Here is a 26043-nt window from a genome sequence, read left to right on the forward strand (position 1 = left end):
ATTTTTGAAATATGCCATAAGAATGTACGTAGCATTCTTCAGCTCTACTTAAAAGGCTAGCACAACAGCGTTTGTCAGAGGCTTAGACATCCGGAGAGTTCGCATCACACCACAAAGGCCCGAAAGGAAGACGCATACTGAAGCCTCATCAAGTCGTAGTATTCTATGGAAGACTTGCTATATTAGCTCTAAACAACGCCAGGAGACGATGACATGCATCTTTGCCGTGCTGCACCCACGAGTAGAGCAACATGCACATCAAGAGATTATCTACCGGCTGTAGTATAGTCAAACGTTCCTGTCCGCCACATACCTACGACTGGAATTATTGCGTGCTGCACGCTACGCAAACAGGAGTGCTGCACGCTAGGTAACATTTACCGTCACCTCACGACTCTTATTACAATAAAACCCGAAGAAATTAAAAAGGCGTCGTCAACATCATGTGTAAAATCAGCTATAGGCATCGGGCAAGTAAAAACGCAGGTAAAGTCAGGTAGGTATCGGGTATAAAATTACATTTGTCTTAAAATGAGTATTAAAAACACGTAAGCATACGGATGTCAATTAAAAGCGTTCCGCCATGAGGTGGCTGCTACAACCTGCGAACCTTTTTTAGAGGCCAACACTGAAAATGACCGTCGGCGTCAGAACAGTCGGGAGAGAAACATACTAGCTTGAACAGGAAAGAGAAGTCCGGGAACTCGAGGGGGGCCAACCCGCCGGGCTTACTCGATTTGTCCGCTATTGGAGAAAGGAACAGAAGAGCATGTATTGTAACAGTGCTTGTAGATGCAACTTAGTGTGGAACCCAGTTATTCGATCAGAATGACAGCACATTCATTCCGTCCGCAAAACTGCTAGGTTAGCGTTCCCACAAAGAGCTGGCGACCCAACACAGTACACGACCGCGAACTAGAGCCGATTTATTAAAAGGAGACTAAAGACAAATACCAAGTCAAGCTAAAGTGATAGATCAGTGCTCGAGAATATCTAAGGTGCCAATATTATCGTGACGAGAGCCTTAATAATCAAGACGCTGAGGTAAATGACATCGGAGACTCCCACGGGACATTCGAGTACTTACCCGATGACGAAAGCACTCACTGAAATTTTGTGACTAGCACTCAACCACTCACTGCCGAAATATTGCTTGCATGGTGCAGGACTAAATCGCGAGCTGCCTAGTTCTATTTCATGTTTAGAACAAGAACTCATCGAAATGCCCCTTGCAAACGACGAGGATGGTCGAAAGGTTTCGTTTTTGCTCGATTCCGCAACGTCGACACTTTCGTGTTTCAGTAGTTTCGTTATCGCGTAGTGCTGCACTGGTTTTTCTGGCTGGCGAAACTCGTACAAACTGAGTGGCAGAGAATTCAATTTCCATGTGATGTAGCGGGATGCCCGAACGGTCTACGCCACATGACCCACATGCAGCTGGCGCGGGGAATCCACCGCACTGTCTTGGCTCGGTACCACCGTCTGTCGGGAGCCGATTTACTCACCCAAGGGAGCAAAGGGTGGTGATGGCGCATGCAACGTCACGACTCCCCTGTTGGGTGCCCGGAGATTTGAATTTCTAAAAAGGTATTCACACCCTTCAGATGCAATTTCTTCGTAAACTTTTCTTGGCACGAAAAAAGCGTTGCGATGTTTCTGGAACTGTATTTGAACAGTGCACGCCGACTTAGTATTTGCGTTTAGTGTCCCTTTAAGCTTTGGCTTGGAGATAAAAGCGCAGAAATTCCCTGGTTACACGATGGCTAGATTAAATTGAATAAGGTTTGCGGTATTTCAGAGATAGGTAATTTCTAGCAATGTCTATCACAGCCTTGTGTTCGGCAGGTTGTTTCTTAGAAGTACTGCTATAGCCGTTACAAAGAAATTGCAAGCAAGTTCGCAGGTCTATTGACGAGTATGAATTATGATGAGGATTACAATAAGCATGTTCGTACTTTTGCTGAGGCACGCTCCGGAGGTTAAACGCAACGTTACAATCAGTCGTTAAAACCTCCCCAGAGTATGTAAGGCTTAGGAAGCTGATCAATGAGGTTCTAGTTTGTCGAGATCATGGTTTAGTGGTATACAAATGGAATATTTAGTGACTAATTTATGAAAAAGAATGTCCCGAACTAACAGTGCCTCAAGGAGCGTCTGAAGCGTCGACGTGTCGGCAAGCTACAGACTTGTCGGCGACTATGCCTACACCACCGGAGGCGTTCCTCGTCTCGCTCTTTTCAGAAGATGCTGTAATTACGAAGAAATTTGGCGTTCGTAGGTATCAGATGTATCTCTTGAACATACACCAACATGGATTGCGTTTGGGTAGTAGTTCTATAATGCCGTCAAAGCTATGAAGAAGCCCTCCCACATTCCACTGCAGTATTTTTGCTTCCATTATGATTAAGGTATTTTGTGCTGTTTGTTTTAGAGACGCAGCTTAGCTCGCGGGCCCTTTCCAGGTAACGTGACGCGAGATCTTTCTTTTCTGGAGCGATCACGATAATCTCGCCGCTCCTTGTGAAGGCCTCGACACGCTGGACGAGACCTTTGAGACCACCAGCCCGGAGTTAGATGGCCCCTTTTGCTCAGATGGCGGAGCAGCACGAGCTGCAGCCGCTGAGGTGAGGGGGGGGGGGGGGGGGCAGGCGCAGATGGCGTCACCACCGGCTCGCTGCGTGTGGGCCGGACATTCTGTTCACTCAAGCTCCCCAGGAGGTCAGCCTCAGGCAGGTAAAGGAAATCAACGCCCGAGACGACGCCATGGGTGGTGTCCATAGTATGGTGCGGGGTAACTGTTACTTGGGTCTCCCCACAAATGATACTAGTTTCGGCAGTTTCTCATATTGCTTCTGATCGCAGAGCTCTAAGCGGAGACCACCGCTTGCCATCCTTCACGCCTTATAACCTGGACCAAAAACTTTACACAACGACTGAAACAAGGAACGGTGAACTGGATCTTACTGGTTTGCATGAATTTTCAGAGTGAATAAGGTTGAATCGAGGGAAGTTCAGAATTTGGCGTCCGAAAAACTGGAAGACATCTTCGGTGCGCCCTCATTGAGGGCGATCAGGGAGTTTAAGGAAAGCATTTGCGATAAGGATACATGGTGTGTTCAGCAGCGATGCCAACCGCCCACCATGGAGTCCAAAACCGGGACGTGACAGAAGGTCCTGCAAGGGAAGCCCTGTCAACGCCAGCCGCAAATGGCTGCTATAACCAAATACAGCATAACCAAGAATGGCTAGCCACACAAGGTTAACCCTTGCCACTGGGACAATGAAGTGAAGAGAACACAGGAAAGAGTATAAGAGAAAAACGAAGATTGAAGAGGACAGGAAACGGCCACTAACGATTTCTTCCAGCCGGATCAATCTGGAGGTACCGTCTATGTGGAACAGAGGCCGAAGAGGAGGTGAACGGATTCCAGCGAATTTCAAAAAGTGTGCGGCGAATCGGTCCCAATCTGAATATTTGAGAATACCGGACCCGAGGTTGACGTATCTGCTGATATCGGGGCGAAATTGAAGAAAAGGAAAGTATTGCTCTCATTTCCGGCGGTATTATTCCATCAAAAAGGAAATTAAATCAAATTCATTACATCATTCTAAAATTACATCAATTCCATCAAAAGGAAATTTAGGGAAACTACTTCAGAATTGCTGTTCGGTTTCGCTTTAGTAGTAGCATACACAGCGTGTTTTTTAGATTCACAAAATTGTGGAAGTTCCCTGTGTCCTCTAACACTATCCTAATCATTGATAAAAATTACTCGATGAGGTGGTATTACATCGAGAAATTGAAATGCTCAAATAAAGATGACCATAATTACGCCTAATAACGTCTTAATTATTCACGTTGCCACACATTTCAATGTACCTATTGCAGCTAGCGGTGTGCAAGACTTAGAACTAATTCTGAGGATGGCATGGATTTCCTGATATGCGCTGTAAAACTTGCGGTAAAAACTCGCTGTTCAACGCACAAAACTGTATTCTTTCGAAAGTGGAAGCTCAAAAATAAGTCTAATGTCAATGCATTTGATCAGACATTCTGAAAATTAGTGTTTCCAAATTTGCTTATCCTCAGAATTTGTCCCGAGTCGCTATGCTGTGAAGACTCATTAGCCGCAACTCGCAGATTTAAATAGGTGAAGTAAAGGAAGAAATCAAAATGATAATTAGCGTAATAGTGTTAATAATTCTGTGAGACAACAATCTTTCGTAAAGTAATAGCCGCTACATAGCGTTTTTGTTTCAGTGGTTCGAATTGTGCTATCTGCAACACACCATGTATCCTTATCGCAACTTGCCAACATTCTGCGCAGCTAAAGAATAACCTTAATGTTTTCCAATGCAACAAGTTGAACGCATGTTTTCAGCATGAGTCATTGCAAAAAAAACTTTGTGGCTTTAAAAAAATGCATCTGTGTTGCTCATTCTTGCAACGTAGGAGGGATAATCGTAACTGAAACGTAGTGATAGCCACCTTCTCCCTTTGGGTCCATCTTCACCAGAGCATCCGCACCCCGTCCTGTCCTGAAAAAAAGAACACGTCATATGTAAATATAGCTGCACGGTGATAAATGTTATTCACAGTATCAGCACATGACGCCTGCACGCAGAGGGTTCGTCGCGATATCGAATCCGTCAAGTACCGCCAGTGCTTGCGCAAACTGATCCGCAAGGAAAGCCTGCTACGTGTTATAGAGAATGCAGGAGGGCTCGCCTATCGTGCTCTGTTAACCTATGGCGCTTTCATTCAACGAGAGTAGCGCCATCAAAGACGGATCTTTTCTGCTGGTCTTCATTTATGGCTGCTGGACGCGAAGGACAACATTCGGTGCACTGGATGTAATTGGTGACATGAAGTAATAAGTGGCTTCACTGTTCAAGACATTTCTACATTGAGACTCCTGTGGCACAACGGCACGCAGGTTTACGAGCTGCACCTTGAAGACGCTTGATGTATAAAAGTATTAGAACTAGGCTTTCTCTAGTGCCGAAGCTAGCATTACGCATGTCTGGTGTACCGCAGCGCATCGTCTCCCTCCAAGATTTTACCCTCTTCATCCCTTATAGCTGTCTGCATATTGTTAGTTCGAGCTCCGCGTGGTCATACATGGCTACAGAAGTTTTGCGGGGAGCCTTTGTGCTTTTTTACAAATGTCATGCGCCCAACCTCCACTTGTGTATGTTATGCGCCCAAAGTTCCCCGGATATACTTTAGCGAAAATGTAGCAGCCCCGGTTAGACGTCGAGACGCACAAGGGTGTTTTCGCATTTCGCCCCACATCGAAATGCGGCCGCTGGAGCAGGGATTCGAACCCGTGACCTCGTCCGTAGCAGCCTAACACCATAGCTATGAAGCAATAACGGCGGGTAAGGGTTTGAGTGCATTAGAAGTGATGGGAAATATGAACGCACACAGTTGATTCTGACGGACATACTGAATCCAATGGTTCCCCAATGTTAATTCTGTGGGATGAAGGGAAAATAAGTCAGACAGGTAACGTGGCAATGCGGAAACAGGCAGTCATGTATACACTACGCCTTAGCCTCAGAAATGGCTTAAAAACTAGACCAAATGATAATAGACTAACATGGAAAAAAGCGCCCATGTAGCGATCATAGACGTTTAACTTCAAACCGTCCGAGAGGTACTAACGCAAAGCACGAACTAATAGCAAAGGAATTCCTAAAAAAATTAACAGCAAATAACAAGCACAGAAATTTCGGGCTGATCCATTTATAGTGGCGCATTAGCCACCGAAGCTGTCGATCACAGACCGAGCAAATATGGCAAAATTCCGCAGCCAGAAACATCTTGAATCTGGAGTTTGCACCGGTGAAACTCGAAGGAGGTTGCAACTCGCGCCTCTCGTACTCTGCTTGTTCGTCGGCTAGTTTCCATTTATCTTGGCGTTGCATCTGTTGCAGCCTCTGCAATGCATAATCTGGTTATCACACAGAACGGCGGCTACCGCGGCGCACACTTCCGTGTTTTCTTCGCACAACTGCCACAGCGTTGCATTGAGTGCAGATGACTGGACACGCAGGCAGTAGCAATGGCGGCCAGCCCGGGTGCACTCCCCTACTGCGCAGGCGCGGCGTGCCGTGAAATCACGTGTCCGTTCTTTTGCACCGTACTATAGTTCGTTGTCTTTTTGGTCCCTTTACTGGCGTTACCCAGGCCAGATAGTCACCCCCTCCCTGCGAAACTGCACATACGGCTTATCCTTACAGGCTCGTCAGGTAAGCAGCTTGGCTGTATGAACAGAAGAAAATGGAGGCATTTCCTACAGCAGTCAGAATATAAGTTGTAGACGTTACGCAGAAGGAGATAAGACAGACATGCATAAAAACTGCTCAATCACAAAGGTCACAAAGCTAGCTTGAAAGAAGCTTAAGCAGGCATCTAGGGATCAAGGAGAAGCGAAAAGTTGGGATTACACGCAGAAGAGTTGCTGCTTAGCTGGAACAAATAAATACCAATAAAAAGTGCGGCGAGTGACCTTGTGCAACAGAAAGAAAAATACACAAGGGTTCGCTGAATTACATTTACATCAGGGACAAAGGCGCCCAAAGAAAGATTCTTGAACAACATAACAGCACTCGTAGCTCAAACTCAAACTCGCAAACGGCTATAAGAGTTCAAGACTGTAACAACTACAAAGTTGACGATGCGCTGGGGTAAATTACAGACGTTGTGAGGGATGACTTTGGCACGAAAGAAAGGGTAGTTCAGACACACAGATCCAGCAACAACAGAGAAGCCCGGCGTAGTCCCAAATAATGCGGCAGCAGGACCCAGTTAAATTGCAATAAGGCTAATAAAAAAAACTCCGTCCTAAGAGCAAGGTACTGATGACATGCCATAGAGCAAGTGATTTCAACCAAGTAAATTCCGGTTGATGGCGTGAAAACGAAATGAACATCCACAAAGGTAAAGTTCATAAGGAGAAGACGAGCTTGTACAGGCCAGTTACAGTAACGTCCGTGATAATGTCACGGGGTTAACAGTAGTCCGAAGTATATTTACAGGATATTTACAATTGTAGCAGCTGACAAGATGGTATACATCGCACAAGGTCCAGAGCGTCGTCTTCTTTCGACCAAACAGAAAAGTGTTCGTCAGGTGTCACATGACCCCTGGCGGCTGAAGCATCGGCTCACTGCTGGTTGGGAGGCGAGCGAGTGGTACGACTTTCTAGTACAATGTTCCCACCATCCTTCAAATCTGTTACCTGATCCTGCCCCATTGTCTTCCCCCTTGGCATAGCTCCCAAGGCGTTCTTTGCTCTTTCCGGCTTTACTTCTGGGATTTCAAATTCCTCTAGACTATTCTCTTACATTATCGTCGTGGGTGCTACTGGTACTGTACAAATATCTATAGAACTCGTCAGCCACGTGAACTATCTCATCCATATTAGTAACGATATTGCAGGATTTGTCTCTTAACGCATACATCTGATTCTTGCCTATTCCACAATCCATGTAAAATCGCCAACTGTTGTCCTGTTTTTTTACTAGTACAACAAGGGTGCCCATGGGCTTCAAGAAGGTTCAATGATGTTACGAGAAAGTAACTTGTGAACTTCATGTCGGATGATGTGTCGCTAGGTATGCGAGACGTAGTAGGGTCGCCGATGGATCTGATTCGCATCACCCGTGTTCGATGTTTGACGACAGATGTTTGTCCTAGGTGGCGCTCTCCAAGGTCCAATGTGTGGACAGGAAAGCAACGATTTAGGTTTGCAGTTTAGTGTTAGAAAATCAGGTGTTATGGTATTCAATGAAAACAGTGAACAGACAGTGGAGATACAGGGCCAACAAATACCTCGGGTAACAGAATATAAATACCTTGGTATATGGATAAATGAAGGCAATGGATATATGGAAACACAGGAAAAAACCATAACAGTAAAGGGGAACAGAAATGCAGCCATAATGAAGCACAGAGCGCTATGGGGATACAATAGGTACGAGGTCCTCCGAGGTATGTGGAAAGGTAATGGTTCCAGGACTTACTTTTGGAAATGCGGTTGTTTTCTATAAATCAGGGGTACAATCAGGACTCGACGGGAACCAAAGGTCAGTGGGTCGCCTCGCATGGGGCGCTCACGGGAAGACTACAAATGAAGCTGTGCAGGGGCATATGGGCTGGACTAGTTTTGAAGTGAGGGAAGCTCGCAGTAGAATTGAGTATGAAGAACGGCTGAGGAATATGGAAAAAAGTAAATGGGCTGGGAGAGTGTTAAGGTACAGTAAAAGCTCGTTAATTCGAACCGCAAGGGGAAGCCGCTTCAGTTCGAATTAACGAAAGTTCGAACTAACGAAAGTGAAGGAGAGCAACAGTACACTGCGATTTGGAAGCAGTAGGGCATGTCAGAAATTTGGCGTGTCAGAAAGTGATGGCGTGTGCCCGCGGCACACGCCATCACTTGTGCCACACCACCGTTGTCCACCGAAACGAACGTTAGCCGAGGCTTAACACCAACACAATGAATTGCGACGGCCGATACCTCCTAAGCTGAAAACAGAGGTGCACAACCGATGAAGACTGCCGAGACAAAGACGCTGAACATGTGAAGGTGGCGAAGGCCCTGATTTGTTGGCTCATGATTGCGAGCGCAACTGCGACGTACTTGATTCGCTGCGTTTTGGCGCTTGCCGTGCCATCTCCGCACAACATTAGCAGCTGTACAAGATTCGCAAAGCCTCCGAGATTCGCAATGGGCAAGAAGTCTCGGAGGTTACGTAGTACGGAGAGGCGGCAGCCGCCGCTGCCTTCTGGTTGACCCTGCGTCGGTTAGATTTCTTTCCGATTTTGCCTTCTCTCGCCGTTCTCTCCGTTTCGGAGGCAATACAGCCTTATGTGTAGGCAGTAGGCGCGTTTCTCTGGCCGTGTGCCAGGCGAGCGTAGTTCGAATTATCCGTGAGGGAACCTTCTCGCGTTCGAATTAACGGACTTTTTTATACATAGACTTCTGTGGAGCTTGGCCGGACCAAATCGTACAGTTCGAATTATCCATAAATTCGAATTATTGAAGTTCGAATTAACGAGCTTTCACTGTATCTGTACAGGAAAAACATTGATTCACAGTGGAGGAAAAGAACTAGGAAGCTTACCAGCAAGTATGCGGCCTGTAGGGTGGATAACACAACAACAAAGGTCAAGCGGAAAGTCAGAGAAGCTGAATTAATCTCATGGGTGGCGGCACTGGAAAAGAAACCTGCCATGAGTAACTGCTTAAGAGGAAGAAGCGAAATCAGGAAAGAAACAATTTATGATAACTCAACGGGAAGCTCATTACTTTTCGAAGCGAGATCAGGATGCCTTAGAACACGCACCTATAAAGCGAGATATAAGAAGGAAGAAGAAGCATGTGCTTGCTGTGGTAAAGCTAGGGAAACTACGGAGCATGTTTTATTACAATGTGAAGACGTCTACCCAGCGGTCGATTTAGGCACCACTGGCCTCTTTGAAGCCCTTGGGTTCAGAGGGAGCAGTGGTAAAGCAAACATGTCCGCAATAGACATTAGTAAGAGGCGACTGGAAGAAAAGTAGGGAAACGACAAAAGACGGAGACGTGCAAAAGCGCAGTTCGCCATAGGGGATCAGAAAATTTGGGCGTGGTAGTTCATAGTGTTTTGTTTCTTCTTTTTTTATTGTTTAACCTAGGTAGAATATTAGGCAGTATAGTAGCAAGAGCTTGGTGGCTCAACCCACCGCCCCTTTCCAAAGGGGACGCTCATAACATCCATCCATCCATCCATCCATGTGTCCCATTACAAGGCAAGGAGGCAAAGTAGTTCTTGAGCACACTGTTGCGGAAGGTTGGGAGCAATCATTTTCTTTAGGGTATTCAAGTCTGAAGGGACAGGAGGCGAAGCAAGAGTTGCACACGAGGAGCGGTCACAAGTTCAACCCAAAATGTGGTAGTATCGGGCCAGCGTGACTTGCGCCAGGGATATTCGGCGCGGGGGTGCTTGCGTACAAAGTCCAAAGTTCACAAGCGGCAGGTACGACGTGTTGTCCGAAATGGTAATGACGGTGTGAGGAAAAGCAACTTTATACGAGAGCAGGACATCTGCATTAGAGGATACGATGTAGTCACCGTTTGTTACAGGTGCAACGGGTGAAATACCTATGAAGGTAATGGCATGGGGAGGGAGGCGATATGCTCTGTGAAACAGCCGTGTAGGAGCACTACCGGGAGGGTCAACACCAGCAGGTAGAACGAGTTGCACAACACCAGCAGAAGAGCCTCTCAAAGCGGAATGTGTAGACAAATTCAATACCCAGGATTAGGTCGCGAGGTAAGTGCTCTAGAACAATAAAATAAAACAGAAGTATGATGTCCGTCGACACTCACGAGAGCCAGGCACATGCCAATAACGGCTGGTGTGCCACTGTCGACGACTCGGATTACAGGCGGCGGGGCAGCAGAGGACTTTCTTGAGACGATTCCGAAGCTGAGCATTCATCAGGGATACGTGCGCGCCTGTGTCAATCAGAGCTGTAACAGGTATACCATCCACGTTCACTGATAAGGTTCCGATGTGTGCGCGCAAGGTCAGAAGAGGATTTTTGCATCTGGTCAGTTTAACAGGTGCAGCACCTAGAGGTGATGCGGCCAGTTTTCCGGAAGGAGCTAGGGGACGGTGGTTGACGAGATGGGGGGCGATTGGGAGAAGCGGCGACGATGCGAAGGAGAGCGGCTAGAGGGGGTAGGCAGAGAAGTGTCGCCAGAACTTTCTGGCTGCGTTTTCGGAGGGAAGCGAGGAGCAGCATGAGGGCAGTGGGATGGGAGGTAGGGCCAGGGGGTCAAATTCCACAAAGAATGGCAGTGACATGAAATATGGCCGATACGGCCATGAGTGAAGCATATAGGTGTCGTCTGGAGTGCGCCATTCGGCCGGGTTGCCATACCGCGTAGGAGCACTCCGGCTGCGGTTGCGTGTGACAGTGTTGGGCTGAGTGTAGTCAGGCCGAGTAATTGAGCAGACGTTAGTCAAGGCAACGTTGGCAAATTCCTGGCGCACTACGTACTGGATGAAAGAGACGGTGGCCTGGCAATTCTCGGGGCATGGGTTCGGGTAGAAACAGGAGATGCGGCTTCTATTTCACGTTGTACGATAGGTACGATGGTGGCGGAAGGCGGGTAAATGGTTCGGCAGTGCGGCGGCTCTTGGCTTCTTCAAACCGCCGGCATTCAGTAATAATGGCTTGTACAGCGGAAGAATTCTTGAACACAAGTGGAAAGCATTATCTGATATGCCCGTAATGACATGTGCGACTGTAGTAGGTTCGGACATCTTCGGATCCACTTTGCGGCACAGAGCGAGCACGTCTTGGATGTACGTGAGGTAGGATTTAGTGCACGTCTCGACAGGCGAAGCAAGGTCTTTTTCGGCGGCACGCTGCCGTCCAACAGGCTTGTAAAACAAATCCTTGAGCTTCTGATTACAAATGGCCCAGCTAGTACGTTCCTCTTCGTGGGTCTGAAATATCAAATTAGCGAGCCTGATGGTCTGGTCCCAGTGGTTGCTGGCGGTCAACCGCTCATTTAATTGAAGCCAGTCTTCAACAACAATGTTGTCGGTTCCAGAAGAGGTTCCTGGGTCGCGGGGTTGTGCTAGAATGACCGTGGGCGTGGGTGCCGGCGTGCCCAAAGAATCCGCGCCTTGATCTGGCATTGCAGGTGCAACCAAGGAGCGGCCGCTACGTAAATTCTTGATAATGATGCCGCAACCTCCACCAAAAATGTTATGGGATGAAAAGAGGTCAGTCACAATTGTAGCAGCTGAGAAGATTGTAGACAGCGGGCGAAGTGCAGAGCGTCGTCGTCTTCGTCAGCGTGTCACAATATATAGAATGGTAATGCAAGCCGTAAAATTGGAGCTGTCGAATTCAGTGAAGAAAATCATGTACTGGATGAACTACCTAATTGGTTCAGGCCAGGCAGACGCTGAGAGGATAATATGTTCGTACTAACTCAGTGCATAGAGATTAAAGATGTGCAGAATAGAACTTTCCCGACGGCATTTCCAAATACTGAAGCAGCTGATGACAACATAGACCGATAATTGTAATCGGACATTAAGCACGAAGGTATAGAGGATGATTCCGTGGAGCTGCTAGGAGCGATATATAAACAAGCGAGTGCAATTTGTACTGGTAGGTCGAAAAGGTAATTAAGTAGAGAAAATTCACGAAGAACTTAAGCAAGGTTGTGCTCTGTCTCCACTGTTGTTCACGCTATATGTTAAGTGCATAGGAAGACTGGAAACCAGCGAATTAGGCGTTAATTGATCACAGGCGCGTGATGCACAAATTGTGCAACAGAAGGTCCTCGCACTGATCAACGTGGACGACATAATGCTACTAGCGGACAATGCAATAAATTTGCAGACAGAGGCCAATACGTGTGGCGACGCAAGTACAAATCTAAGCTTCAAATTTAGCACAGAGAAATCTGTAATTCTGATCTTTATTGAAGAGAAGAGTAATTACGTGGTCTCAAGTCAACAGCAATTCTTACTCATTGTCAAGCAACATCAATACCTAGGCGCACACATAAACGACTTACTGAAGCACCAACCAAGATAATCAGAAAATGAAGGGGAGCTGAATGCGGTAATACTGAAACATAGGACACTTTGGGGCCACAATAAATACGAGTTAGTACATGGGATCTTCAAAGTAATGGGGGAAGCGCCGACGTTCAGAAACATCATTTTGTGCCTAAAATCGGATAAATTGTGTGGGTTGGAATTCAGCAACTGTCGGTGGGCCGGTTGTGTTTGGGTGCCCACGGAAAAACCACAAATTAGGCAACGCAAACGGACATTCGTTGCATCTCGTATTAAGTCAAACACAGAGCAAAATGACTCTTTAAAGGGCCCCTCCCAAGTCCTGCCACTTCGACCTGACAAGCGCCGCGCTACCATGCGCGATAACGATCGTCTCGGTAAAGTATTACATAGCTACGCACCCCGGAACGATATGAAGTTGCAAACCGAATGCCGTTTTCACGGCCACTCGCGGCCGCTGCGCTCCAAGCCGGAGGATGACGTGCACGTGGTAGTGTGCCTGCGTACGCGTGTCTGTACTGCGACGTTGCTCGTGGTGACACGACTTCGAGAAATATTCAAGGCAAGATCTGCTATTTGTGCAATATGTTGCTTGAATAAACGATATAAAGCTTACAGAAATAAAACTCGCAAATAGAATGCGTGTTTTTGTTTTACTACCCAACGCAACAAAAGAGATGTACTTCGTCTCCTTGTTCGCATGTCGTGCAATCGGTGCGCGCAGACACCGAAACTCATTTTTCACCGTGTTCTAGCGGGCGATTGTGCTTTGATCCGCTTGTGTCATCCTCAGTATTCGTGTAGCACTGACTTTTTCTGCTAGTGAAGTGTCCTCGTGGACAGTGCGCATTATCGTGCGCTGCACGAAGCGAGACAATAGGCAGCTTTAGGCTAGGGGATGCAAGCAGCTTGCGTAGACCCAGACTTAGGGATCTGAGCATGCGCAGCACCGTGGCCCCCTAGTTCTTGCGTACGCAAGCCGCTTGCGTCGCCTAATCTAAAACTGCTGAACAGCTCGCGCGCGAACGCCGTCAGCGGAAGTTCGCGGCGCAGCAACGAAGTCAGAAGAAAGAAAGAAAACAAGAAAGAACGAAAACAAGAAAGAACGAAAACAAGAAAAGAAAACCAAGAAAAGAAAAGAAGAAAAGAAAACAAGAAAAGAAAACAAGAAGAAAAGGGAAGAAAGAAAAACAAAGAAACAAAGAAACGAACAAACAAAGAAGGGCGGGGCCCGTTAAGTATGCGTCATGCGATCCTCGAGGTCCGGTGCGGGAGAACACGAGGAATAACTCACTTGTGGAGGCTAGATGGGGCAAGTTGAGAGGGTATCTGGCTTGCCAGTGTAGCCAGCACAGCGTAGACAACAGGTGGCCTGAGCGCTCGGCGAGTGACGTCACTGAGAAGAGGTCGGCGGTGTGGTAGGGGATACGGTTTGAATGAAGCGAACCAGCCCTTATGGGCAATGTTAACCAGAGGCAACTTATTATTTAGGCGTAGTTGAGCAGACGGCCCGCAGAAATCGGCGTGTTCCAAGATTTACGCAAAACTACTTACGCACCCAAATATTAAAAAAACCCGTGCATAAAAATGAAATGGTGCAGCCTTAGGTTTGAGAATGAATTTCGGGTAAATGATGACAGGGAGCATGGTTTACGTCGAAGAGTCAGTGCTGCCCTCTTCTTCAAAGTAGCTTCTTTTCCTTCATTTATCATCGGCGTCAGAGTTTTGCCTTTCATGTGACCACGAAAGTTCCACAAAATTCTCACTGCACGATGACACATCTCATGACAACTTCACTGGTGTGCCCTTTTTCACATTCGGGACGCATGTATTTATTCCATTCTAGATTAGGCTCTAAACGAATAATTTCGCTTTCGAGGCCTTATTACGTAAAGTGCAGCAGTGCACATATTTACCCCACCTCACAAGAGTTTATCGATGGAGATACAATACATTCCTGCAACTACTTACAAAGAAACAGGTGGCTTATTCTGCGAACTGCAGCTTTTCTCTTCTTTGCCATAGCATTGGCACCCAATATTCTGTCATTCATCTTGCGGAAACGAATGCAAGATTTTTCTGCCCCGATTTCTAATTGCTCCAGCACTTGGGCACGCAGCAGTTATTAGGCATATCCGGGCATAGACGTAATCCACATTCCATGGCAATGAAGGCTTGCCGGACGCATAACCGAATCGAAGCACAAACACAGACTACGAGCGCTGTTCACGTCCAGAAAATGTGCGCTCGAAAGCATGTCGCAGCATGCGAGGTCTTTTGTAAACCCGAAGCTATCCAAGTAACGGCAGGAGTATCTAATCGAATTGTTATAGCCGTCGTCGCTCACTCGCTCTTCCGCCTCTCATTTTCAACACAGGTGCGCCGCTCGTAGCACGCTGCACGGAACTTCTATGTGGGCCTCTTGTACGTGACGTAGATCAAGAGGAAAGGTTATAGCCAGAAGGCCTTAGGTTCTTGAGGGGCTGTTGGTGTAGCTGGCTCCTGAAATTATCGGTCCGTGACACTGAAATATTCCCATCTTGCTACTATGGGCCGATTTGGAAAATTTTTGCAGCACAACGCTCTCTTGAGGATAGGTAAAAACTTCCAGCGTATAACCAAAGTTTGCTCTGTGGCCTAGTGAGAGGCCCTTTAAGAAAGCCTCGGCAACATGGGTCAAAATGAGCGGCGGAAGCGCAGAAGTATCTGTACCTAAAAGCGTGGACACAAAATGAAGGAAAATAATGTTATCAACCAAGTACAGGCAATTGAAGGCCTAAATAAACAAGCAGCAGTAATCACAAAGTGGGAGAAACAGAGGCGGCGAATTTGATGCAAAGAATGGAAATGAAAACTACGATGGAAATTTCGAACAACAAAAATATTACAAGGGAGAACTTGTGAGGTAAAGTGAAGGGAAGTACATTGCCATTTAAAGCTGGAGCTGAATGCCGAAGGACGCCGATATACCGAAGGGTATATTAGCAATACGATGAGGCATGTGCACAGCGCAGCAAACATCTGGCGACCGCTCAGCACATCTGAATGTTATGCAAAGGTATTCGTCCAGCGAGACCAGTACGCAACGTACGCAGTAATGGTGGCCATGGGCGGTGCATTGGCGGGCTGGAGGGGAGAGGCGCGCACTCTCCGCAATAGCCGCGACTCGGCGGTTGGTCCGCGTAAAATTGTAGCTTAAAGATTCGCACGGAATCGTTTGCCGGCGCATATTCGCCATGGCCGACGCGTGTCGTTATTCGTGACAAACACAGCCTGCGGTTCTTGCCGACAACGTTTCTGGATCTGTCGGGAAGTTTCTTTGAAAGCATTCCAGAGCGCGCATTTCTCGCGAGTCGCCCGCTCCACACCGACAGTGTGTTAGTCTACATTCGACGTGTGCGATGTCTGGAAATGTCTGGGAAATGATCGCTCTTTAATATCACCTATGACTGGACTGACGTGTGAAGTGTCCCAAAGCGCTGGCCTGTACGAGGAAAAGTTCTAATGGTGTTTTACTCCGACCCTGTTGAGGCACGCGTTCATGGCTTAACGGTTTCGGCATAAGGCTTCCATGCTCTCAGATCCAGTAAATATACATACGCAAGTTCGTTGCCGGATTGATTCCCATCAGCATAGCACAATTGGTAGTGCAATGCAACTGTAATGCGGAGGCCGTGGGTTGAGCTCGAACGAGCGAGAAGTTATCTTTTCGTCCACTTTCATTTCCCCTTGTGTTTGCTGCATTTCAATATCAACCACAGCCAATTTTATCGATGCTTTCATGTGATCTGTTGGCTTTATATGGTTATTTACGCAACGTGAACAAAGAATTTAAAAAAGTGACTAACCGCAAGTATATGCTAAGATCAATTCTGCAAATGTTTGAAACTTCACTTTAGGGCCAAGTGCGCTTCGTTACGTTGTAGAGGGCATTCGAAAACGACCGGTCCAATTTTTTTTGCGGCAACCTATATGCCGCGTGGCCATTTTTTTTCCGACGTTTAAAGAAAGCGCGAAATAGAAGATTAAGAACAACCACATGACGGCGAACTGTCGGTTTCATGCAGTTGCGGCTAACCACTTTTCTTTAAAATCCTTGTTTCAAGTTACGTGAGCCACCGTTTATATACAGAGGAGGCAAAAAAGCAGGCTGGCTCTATTGGTGTAGGGTCACAAATGACAACTACGCACGTGGAAACACTTCGTCACTATCCAAGCGTTTTGGCTGGTATTTCAGCCTTTAGTCAAAATAGGCGAAGACTGGTCCACCAAACGAAACGTCTAGACTCTAGGTAACGTATTTGCACGTACGTCGCTTTCATTTTATAGCGCACCCCTGAAGGCGCAAACAAGGGCATGCGTCGGCACGCGCGAATGCGTGTAATGCGTCATGAGCGTAGGTGGCGAAAAGGGTGATGCGTGGCGACGCACGAAGATTTTACCGACTACTGATGCTAGAAGATCGGCGACGCGTGGCGAAACATCGACGGCGTCCGCCAATCAGAGGCTTCGAAGTCTCCGCCTGCTTTACATATCATGGCCGCCAATGCGAAGACGCCGATACCAACGATCGTGAGAGTTGTTTGCACGCATGCCGGGCGGGACCGTGTCCATGAAAGATGGTGTTGTGATAGGAGACAGACAACGATACAGCCGACAAGCGTGGGTTGACAATGACTTTAACACGGAAATCTAGCGTGCTGCTTATTCGTCCGTTCGGGGATAAGCAACAGTTTTGCAAAAACATGAATGCCGACTATGCAAGAATAGAGAGTACAAAAACGAACAAAGATTTTCCTCCCACACGGGAATAACTTTCGTATTTGTAACAACTGAAATGTAGAGGCAATAGGTAAAAAATAGAAATGTGTTGCAAGCAATGCGAGTATTGCCAGTCGGAAGGCTGCGGTCACTGCGAGTCAGCGTATTCCCAGTTGTTGGAATGTAGTAATACTAGATAAAGACGGGTATTCCCACTGCGTTCAACGGAGATGCGTGCCCAGACAATATCGATGCCAGTGGGTTCAGCGTGTGCAGCGAAAGTGATACAAACGACATCAGTTTTCACAGCGAAGCTGTATACCCCTACCCTCGAAGGAAATTTTCGTGCCGTATGCAAAAAAAAAACACCCCATACGTGGGCTAATACAGAATATAGTGCAATGCCCACCTACCCGCGGCGCAGTTCACCATTAAGGGGCCCACATGCACAGCTTCGCTGGTCATCATTTACAGAGTGGAAGGGCACTATGGTATTTTCGTTTAGCCGTATTTTTGTTCTTTTTTTCCCTTTTATCTGGTGCAACAAAACTCCGTCACGTGGTTTTTACATTGGTAAACACCTTAATTCTGTGGCAATCCGCAATTTAGTGGAAATGCGTTTTCATTGTATTCCACGCGTTAACGATCAGGTATAGCGTTCACGCATATAAAGCTCGATGCATGCCGAACAGTATCGAAGTGGCCTTTACCGACTTCTTTATGCGAGCTTTCGAGAAACCGGGCAGAGATTCGATCTAAATAATAGGTCAGATAAAAATGTCAGTGGCGTTGTAACGGCAATGCTAAAGAAATTGACGCGAGCATTACGTCGCACCCATTGGAGGTACCTGATCCATGCTTTAGAACACGTTCATCAATTTGCAAGGTTGGTCAGGAGCACTCTCGACACATCCTGCACCTACGAGGAGCGAAGTGCAACTCACAGTGGGGTCCAGAGCAGACCACCGTCAGTTGTACCACACACACGCGTGCGCTGTTCTAAGCCCTGACATACTCGTCTACCTATACCACACCAGCGGCTCCGCACATTTCACTCGCACAGTTTCTTCCACTCCTAATGCTAACGATTAAAAAGCCCCCTTGAGTGTCACCTTGAAGCACGTTCAATATCAGGATATGGCATGAAAATATGCGATGCAGCATCAACTGGCTAACCAAGGACTTTTATACTTTCGTTACTGGCCGAGATAAACGAAAGAAATTTACCATAATTATTAGGACAAACCTACTTTGTCCACTTACAGGCATATATTGCTTTCAGCACCCAACCATGGTATCTAAACGGGATATAATTGTTGCCATCCTTCACAGCATACCTGCAGGTAATAAAAACTAACTTCAAAAGTGACTCTCCCTCAGCAGTGTAGCACGAGAATATAAATTTGTGAAGTAGCAAAAATCCGCAATGAAAACGAGGCGATCCCTTCCACTTTCCCACTCACTTCCTAGGTGCCTTGCCAAAAGCACGTTCCCTTTTGTGAGCCTCCTTTGTGCAGAACTTGTCAAAGGCAGCCGGGACCTTGGTGCTGTCATTCCATTCGGGGCGTTGCGAAGACGAAGCAGCAGGCCTGCAGCCAGCGTGTCTATCTGGACGCGCTCCGCCTGAACAGAAGTGGCCTTGGAACTGCACATAAACAGATAATTACAGATTTTTAAAACTTCAGGGACATAAGCTACGCAAGCCTATTTGCCGAGGCTTTTCTTGCAACCTATCTGTTCTTAAAACATTTGAAGCTCTGTTAGCGTGCTACCATTGTTCAGCTTTTTTAATAGCGGAAAATAATAAACTCACTTTCGAGCGTAACGCAACCTTTTCTTTCACAATTACGCGGCAGGCTGTGCACACAGATAACTGCGTTTTGTTTGCGAAATTCTGAACCTTCTCTAAACTGACTCGTTCACTTTTACTTTAGGTGAAAGTTTTTTTTTACCCTCCAAGGCTGTACCAGCAGTTGCAAAAAAAAAGTTATCCTTCAAGTATTTGTGAAACAAAATTTTCATGATATTGTAACAGCTAATCAGAAGCAATACAATTCAGACATTCGAAATATCGCTCATGCTTCCAGAAGAGTGTAGGGGCTTACATTTACAGGCTTGCAGCTTGAAGGCCTCATGAGACGCTGCTGAGGCGAAGCTTGCAGGCGGCGCTTCACGCGGCAAGCAGGTGACATGGCTGCGTTGAACGTACAGTCGTAAGTTCATTGACCGGGTTTTCAACGTCGCAAAGCAAAACATTCGAGACGGCACCGTGCAGGACACAAGGAACGGGTGGGGGGGGGGGGGGGTTATTCCATAAGTGTCCACCTAGTGGAATGTCCGTTTAGGCTTGGTGGGAATTGGCCGAGGGTGCCGATTTTTTCCTAGCTGGTTACGCAACCCAGCCAAACAGCACTTCAGCAGCAGCTGAAACGGACATGTGCTCCAGGTGGATATTTATAGAAGAACCTTTCTACTAGGCTCACTAGGATTAACGCTGACCACGTGGAATTCGTCAACGCGCACCAGTAATTTCTTGCACGAGTGCTTTTTCATACCGCTCCTGTTAGCGCGAGTTAGGTCACGAGAAATTGAACTCGCAACTTCGTGCCCTGTGAGCTACGTTTACCAGATCAGCAGTAGTGCCTGTGCCAACGTGCTTACATATTTGATCTGTAAAGCAAAAAAAAAATTTGAAGGCGGTAGGGACTACAAGCTTGGTTGACAGTTCTCGAATGTAATGCCTAGTGACATTCCTCAACAGCCTAAAACTTATGTGGCATAGAAAAAAAAAAGCACAGGAACATATATTTGGGGGAGTTGTAACAGATACATGACGGAAATAAACAGCGCAACTTTTTCGCAAACTGTAGGACACTACAGGGCAGCGCTAACCCTGGCATCATACAAGATGTGGAAGTGCTCGGCAAGGTGCGCTGCAGTGACCACAGGATGGTAAGAACTCGAATTAGCCTAGACCTGAGAAGGGAACGGAAGAAACTGGTACATAAGAAGCCGATCAATGAGTTAGCGGTAAGAGGGAAAATAGAGGATTTCCAGATCAAGCTACAGAACAGGTACTCAGCTTTAACTCAGGAAGAGGACCTTAGTGTTGAAGCAATGAACGACAATCTTGTGGGCATCATTAAGGAGTGTGCAATGGAAGTCGGTGGCAACTCCGTAAGGCAGGTTACCAGTAAACTATCACAGGAGACGAAAGATCTGATCAAGAAACGCCAATGTATGAAAGCCTGTTACCCTACAGCTAGAATAGAACTGGCAGAACTTTCGAAGTTAATCAACAAGCGTAAGACAGCTGACATCAGGAAGTATAATATGGATAGAATTGAACATGCTCTCAGGAACGGAGGAAGCCTAAAAACAGTGAAGAAGAAACTAGGAATCGGCAAGAATCAGATGTATGCGTTAAGAGACAAATCCGGCAATATCATAACTAATATGGATGAGATAGTTCAAGTGGCTGAGGAGTTCTATAGAGATTTATACAGTACCAGTGGCACCCACGACGATAATTGAAGACAAAATAGTCTAGAGGAATTCGAAATCCGAAAGGTAACGCCGGAAGAAGTAAAGAAAGCCTTAGAAGATATGCAAAGGGGGAAGGCAGCTGGGGAGGATCAGGTAACACCAGATTTGTTGAAGGAAGGTGGGCAGATTGTTCTAGAGAAACTGGCCAACCTCTATACGCAATGCCTCATGACCTCGAGCGTACCGGAATCTTGGAAGAACGCTAACATAATCCTAATCCATAAGAAAGGGGACGCCAAAGACTTGAAAAATTATAGACCGATCAGATTACTGTCCGTTGCCTACAAAGTATTTACTAAGGTAATCGCAAATAGAATCAGGAACACCTTAGACTTCTGTCAAGCAAAGGACCAGGCAGGATTCCGTAAAGGCTACTCAACAATAGACCATATTCACACTACCAATGAAGTGATAGAGAAATGTGCAGAATATAACCAACCCTTATATATAGCTTTCATTGGTTACGAGAAAGCGTTTGATTCAGTCGAAACCTCAGCAGTCATGGAGGCATTACGGAATCGGGGTGTAGATGAGCCATATGTAAAAATACTGGAAGATATATATAGCGGCTCCACAGCCACCGTAGTCCTCCACAAAGAAAGCAACAAAATCCCAGTAAAGAAAGGCGATCAGACAGGGAGATACGATCTCTCCAATGCTATTCACAGCGAGCTCACAGGAGGTATTCAGAGACCTGGATTGGGAAGAATTGGGGATAAATGTTAATGGTGAATACCTTAGTAACTTGCGATTTGCTGATGATATTGCCTTGCTTAGTAACTCAGGGGACCAACTGCAATGCATGCTGACTGACCTGGAGAGGCAAAGCAGAAGAGTGGGTCTAAAAATTAATCTGCAGAAAACTAAAGTAATGTTTAGCAGTCTCGGAAGAGAACAGCAATTTACAATAGGCAGCCAGGCACTGGAAGTCGTAAGGGAATACATCTACTTAGGGCAGGTAGTGACGGCAGATCCGGATCATGAGACGGAAATAATCAGAAGAATAAGAATGGGCTCGGGTGCATTTGGCAGGCATTCTCAGATCATGAGCAGCAGTTTGCCACTATCCTTCAAGAGAACAGTCTATAATAGCTGTGTCTTACCAGTACTCACCTACGGGGCAGAAACCTGGAGTCTTACGAAAAGGGTTCTACTCAGATTGAGAACGACGCAACGAGCTATTGAAAGAAGAATGATAGGTGTAACGTTAAGGGAGAAGAAAAGAGCAGATTGGGTGAGGGAACAAACGCGAGTTCATGACATCTTAGGTGAAATCAAGAAGAAATGGGCATGGGCAGGACATGTAATGAGGGAGGATAACCGATGGTCATTAAGGGTTACGGACTGGATCCCAAGGGAAGGGAAGCGTAGCAGGGGACGGCAGAAAGTTAGGTGGGCGGATGAGAAGAAGTTTGCAGGGACGGCATGGCCACAATTAGTACATGACCGGGGCTGTTGGAGAAGAATGGGAGAGGCCTTTGCCCTGCAGTGGGCATAACCAGGCTGATGATGACGACAGGGCAGCGCTTGCACCTGTCGTACTGTCCTACGGTCAGCGTAAACGTTGCACTATTTATTTCCATTAAGACAGAGCATGGTTCACAAGAATATGGAGACTTCGATGAGCAACAGTGGGTTGGTATTTATGTGGTTATATTAGGTACCTGCAGCCCCGCTTGGGGCATTGCTGTATGATAGAACAATCACTGGAAACAGTGATGCGATCGTATAAGATGCGGTAGGCATTGCTGTAAATCTTGTACAGCAAAAGCAAAATCCCAATATATAGAGGGAGGACAATTGCCTTTGTGCTTACAGAGGTGGAAGCAATCCCGTCATTTAACCGGAAACTGAGGCGGTGTGGTAAAAATACAGTGCAAGAGGCTCTTCCACCCGTCTATTGCTTTTCAAAAGATGCATTTATAGAAGCAGTCATTCGGCAAATGTATGCACGCCGTGTTGAATAGGGACAGCAGTGCCATTTGATAGAGTGAAGAGTACTTATGTCGTATATGATGCTATCGGCTCCGGGAGCAGAGCTTCGAGAATCGTTTACGGAAGCCCTGAACTCGGCAACACTAAATTAACGGTTGTAGGATTCATTTTCATTACACTGCCTGGTCAGGGGATTGTTCTATTAATTGTTTGTTTTGGGATTGACTCCGAATAATGTTCGGAGATAGACACGCCCGAAATGTTGCCTAAGGGCGTTAGCCTGGTCTTCAACTTAGCCTTGGTCAGTGACTTAAGGCAAAATGTTGGGCTGACGGAATATGAATTTTCTCTGGTGGTGTCATACTTCTCCTGGACGGCAGGTATTAATGCTGCAGGCGTATTTTTATGAGGTTTCTCTTCTAGCAATGCGTCGTGTTAGTCTTCCTTAGGACTGTTAGAGGTTCAGTTGTTGGACACCGCAGCAGCATGCCCGAAGCCTTATTCTGTTTTTTTCTGTGCGTTCCTGCAATCCTGATTACTCGACGACATGACCCTTTTGTTTGGAGGCTCATTCGTTTGCTAGATGCACTCTAATGCACTCTTTTTGGAGCAACCTTTGGTGTTCGCACGATAAACAGAAGGCACGGACGACAGGGTCCACTCAACCTGTTGCTTTGTTTAGAACGAGTCGGTCGGTTGTGCTAGCTGCAAGGAAGTGCTTTTGTGTTTTCTGCAATGAAATGCGACATCGTTCGCGAGCGCATGAGTGCCAGAAAACAGCTTGTCTTTCTGAAAATTCGCCGTATGCGTGGCGAGCCAGCCAAATGAGGACCAACTACGTTCGTGCCATCGAGTGCGAGCCTTTGTGTGTGGCTGTCGTGGAAAGTGGTGGACGTAGCAAAGAAATAATGCACACATCCGCCGCCAAGGTTTGTGAGTGGTGGCCCTGGCTAGCCACCACAAAAATACCCAAGAAAGTGGATGGGAAGACGGCGCCGCGGTAGCTGAATTGGCAGAACATCGCACACGTAATGCTGAGACGCAGTGTCGTTCCCCACCTACGGCAAGTTGTGTTTTCAGCGATGTTCAATTCCATTTTTTTTTGTAATCTATTTAATTCAATTAGTAAGTGCAAGTAACTTCTATGTGTTCCTTGGTCCCTATGTTTGCTTCTTATGATACGATTAATAAAAATCGGGCCCCTCAGGTAATCCCCTATCTTTTCGTTCATTATATGTATGTGTATAAACCTCACGACCTCGAGCATACCGGAATCCACCAAAGACGGTCAGGCACATGTAACATCTTTAAGTAAGATCCGACTAACATCGGGATACATCAGAATATGTTACCATACGTGCTGGCTAATTAGAAGTTCGTTAGGAAGGCATGAGACAAGAAAACTGTTCTGGAGTGCACATTAGGAAGACATCCCATGCTGGCAAGTGTTCAACAGAAAGACATCAGAAAATTCCAAAGGAGCATCAGAAAGTCAAATGATTGACGTTTCACATGAGTCTCGCGAGTTGCAACTCGTCTCATGTTCTTAGGGTATTCTTCCTTTCGCTTCATTTGTTCTGTTGTGTGCTCCGTGTAGGATATGTGATGTGGCAAGCCCTCTGCTACGCCAACTGACAACAAATCACGCAATATTGTAGATTTTTTCCACGACAAGGTTAACCCCGCTAGATGCAGCCGACGCTACCGTGCCTCCACAAGCGAACATTCCAGGGCGCATTCGCTATGGCAGCATCGCTACCATGCGTGCTTATACCTCGACAGCAAGCGTGTGCCGAATTTTACCATTCCACCAAGTAGAACATGGGCGCCGGGGTCACCTAACGCAGAGAAATCACGCAGGGCGCGTTCTCGCTTGCCTAAACGTACCTATCATTTCGTGATTTGCTCCCCCACAGCTGTCACTGTCGCGCAAGGCGCCTCTCCGCCGGACACGTGCACTGCTAGACAGGATTTCACAGTAGCGGCACCACGTAAAGTAACGCTGGTAACGTCCAGTTGGCGCACCGTCACCAATGGCGCTAGCTGCGACGTAATATGGCCGAGATACGCTGAGCCGTGCTCGTTATAAAGCGATGCCTCACGCCAAACGGGCCCATAATAGCGGGGCGCGTCGGGCACCACCAGCAGATATACCAGTTTGTACTATAAGTTTGGATGAACACGAGCGGGTCTTGACTCCAGGCCAAGCACCAAGTCGCTGGGCGGCGCAATGATGCAATTCGGCTAGTGCTAGCAGTGGTCTTGGTTTTCCTCACCATAGTACATATACGTATGTACTCGCACACCACTTTGTCGATGTAGAGAAGCACGAAGGCAAACCATGCACAAGTCCGTGCGCTTCACATTTGCATCCGCGTTTTAGGTTAAGCTAGGGAAGTGAGAAGCACCTTTTAAGACAAAGCACACCACCAAGTGTCAAAGGACCACTTTTGCTACTTTCTCCTGCGTCAGAACAAACGCGAAACGGTTCACGTGGAAGCAGTGGCGATTCAGCCTCTGTTGCGAGAAACCAAAAGCGCAGCAAATGGCGCGGTAAAACGGGTGTACAAGCTGCGCCTGAGTAGCTGTCCCTTCTTTGCCACATAATGTTGTTCGCGAGTATAGGCAGGCCTTCCATGTTCAGAACGGTGCACATGCGCCGCCTAACCAGGACACGTTCCGCCGCGCATCGATTAAGAGTCATGCGCTTTCCTGTTTGCCTTCAAAAACCACACGACTGCAAGTAGGCCACGCTTCCGCGTCAGTGCCGTGGTGCACCAAAGGACGAGCCACAAGCGACCACCTGGTCTTCAATACGCGGCACAGCAACCCTTTTCTCTGGAGCGCATGACTGCAAGCAAAACACGAGCAAGGCAGCAGCTGTGCTATTGCCAAGGTGCTTGCGTAACAATGCATTGCCCGAGAGCACTTTGTGGTTCCGACTAGTTGCAAACAGGTCCCAAACCGGCCAGAAACTCCTTTCTTTGCACCGCAGTGGATCGATTAAGCGCGCTAGACAAATGTGACAAACTATGCTACCAACAAAGTCATAACTTTACGAATAGTTCCCAGAGTCAGAATGGCCACAATACCGACAGTCTTCTGACGAATTGGGCTGGTCTGACGTACAAGGATAGGGTAACGGCAGATTCGTTGAAGCATGGCAGGAACATTGTTCTAGAAAAACTGGCGACCCTGTAC

General features: G+C 47.0%; 1 protein-coding gene across 1 annotated transcript in view; it reads right to left on the minus strand.

Moving 5' to 3' along the window:
- Positions 1-288: 288 nt before the first annotated feature.
- LOC139051807 (uncharacterized) overlaps positions 289-26043 on the minus strand; it is a 28719-nt gene continuing 2964 nt past the window's right edge. Inside the window, exons 2-5 of the mRNA XM_070528823.1 lie at positions 19467-19555; positions 18825-19006; positions 4490-4539; positions 289-744 (exon numbers count right to left, since the gene is read on the minus strand). Coding sequence (XP_070384924.1) covers positions 596-744; positions 4490-4539; positions 18825-19006; positions 19467-19553 — 468 coding nt within the window. The 5' untranslated portion in view covers positions 19554-19555 and the 3' untranslated portion in view covers positions 289-595. The remainder of the gene's footprint in view (positions 745-4489; positions 4540-18824; positions 19007-19466; positions 19556-26043) is intronic.

Source organism: Dermacentor albipictus, unplaced genomic scaffold (genome assembly GCF_038994185.2).
Source record: "Dermacentor albipictus isolate Rhodes 1998 colony unplaced genomic scaffold, USDA_Dalb.pri_finalv2 scaffold_14, whole genome shotgun sequence".
NCBI lineage: Eukaryota > Metazoa > Arthropoda > Arachnida > Ixodida > Ixodidae > Dermacentor > Dermacentor albipictus.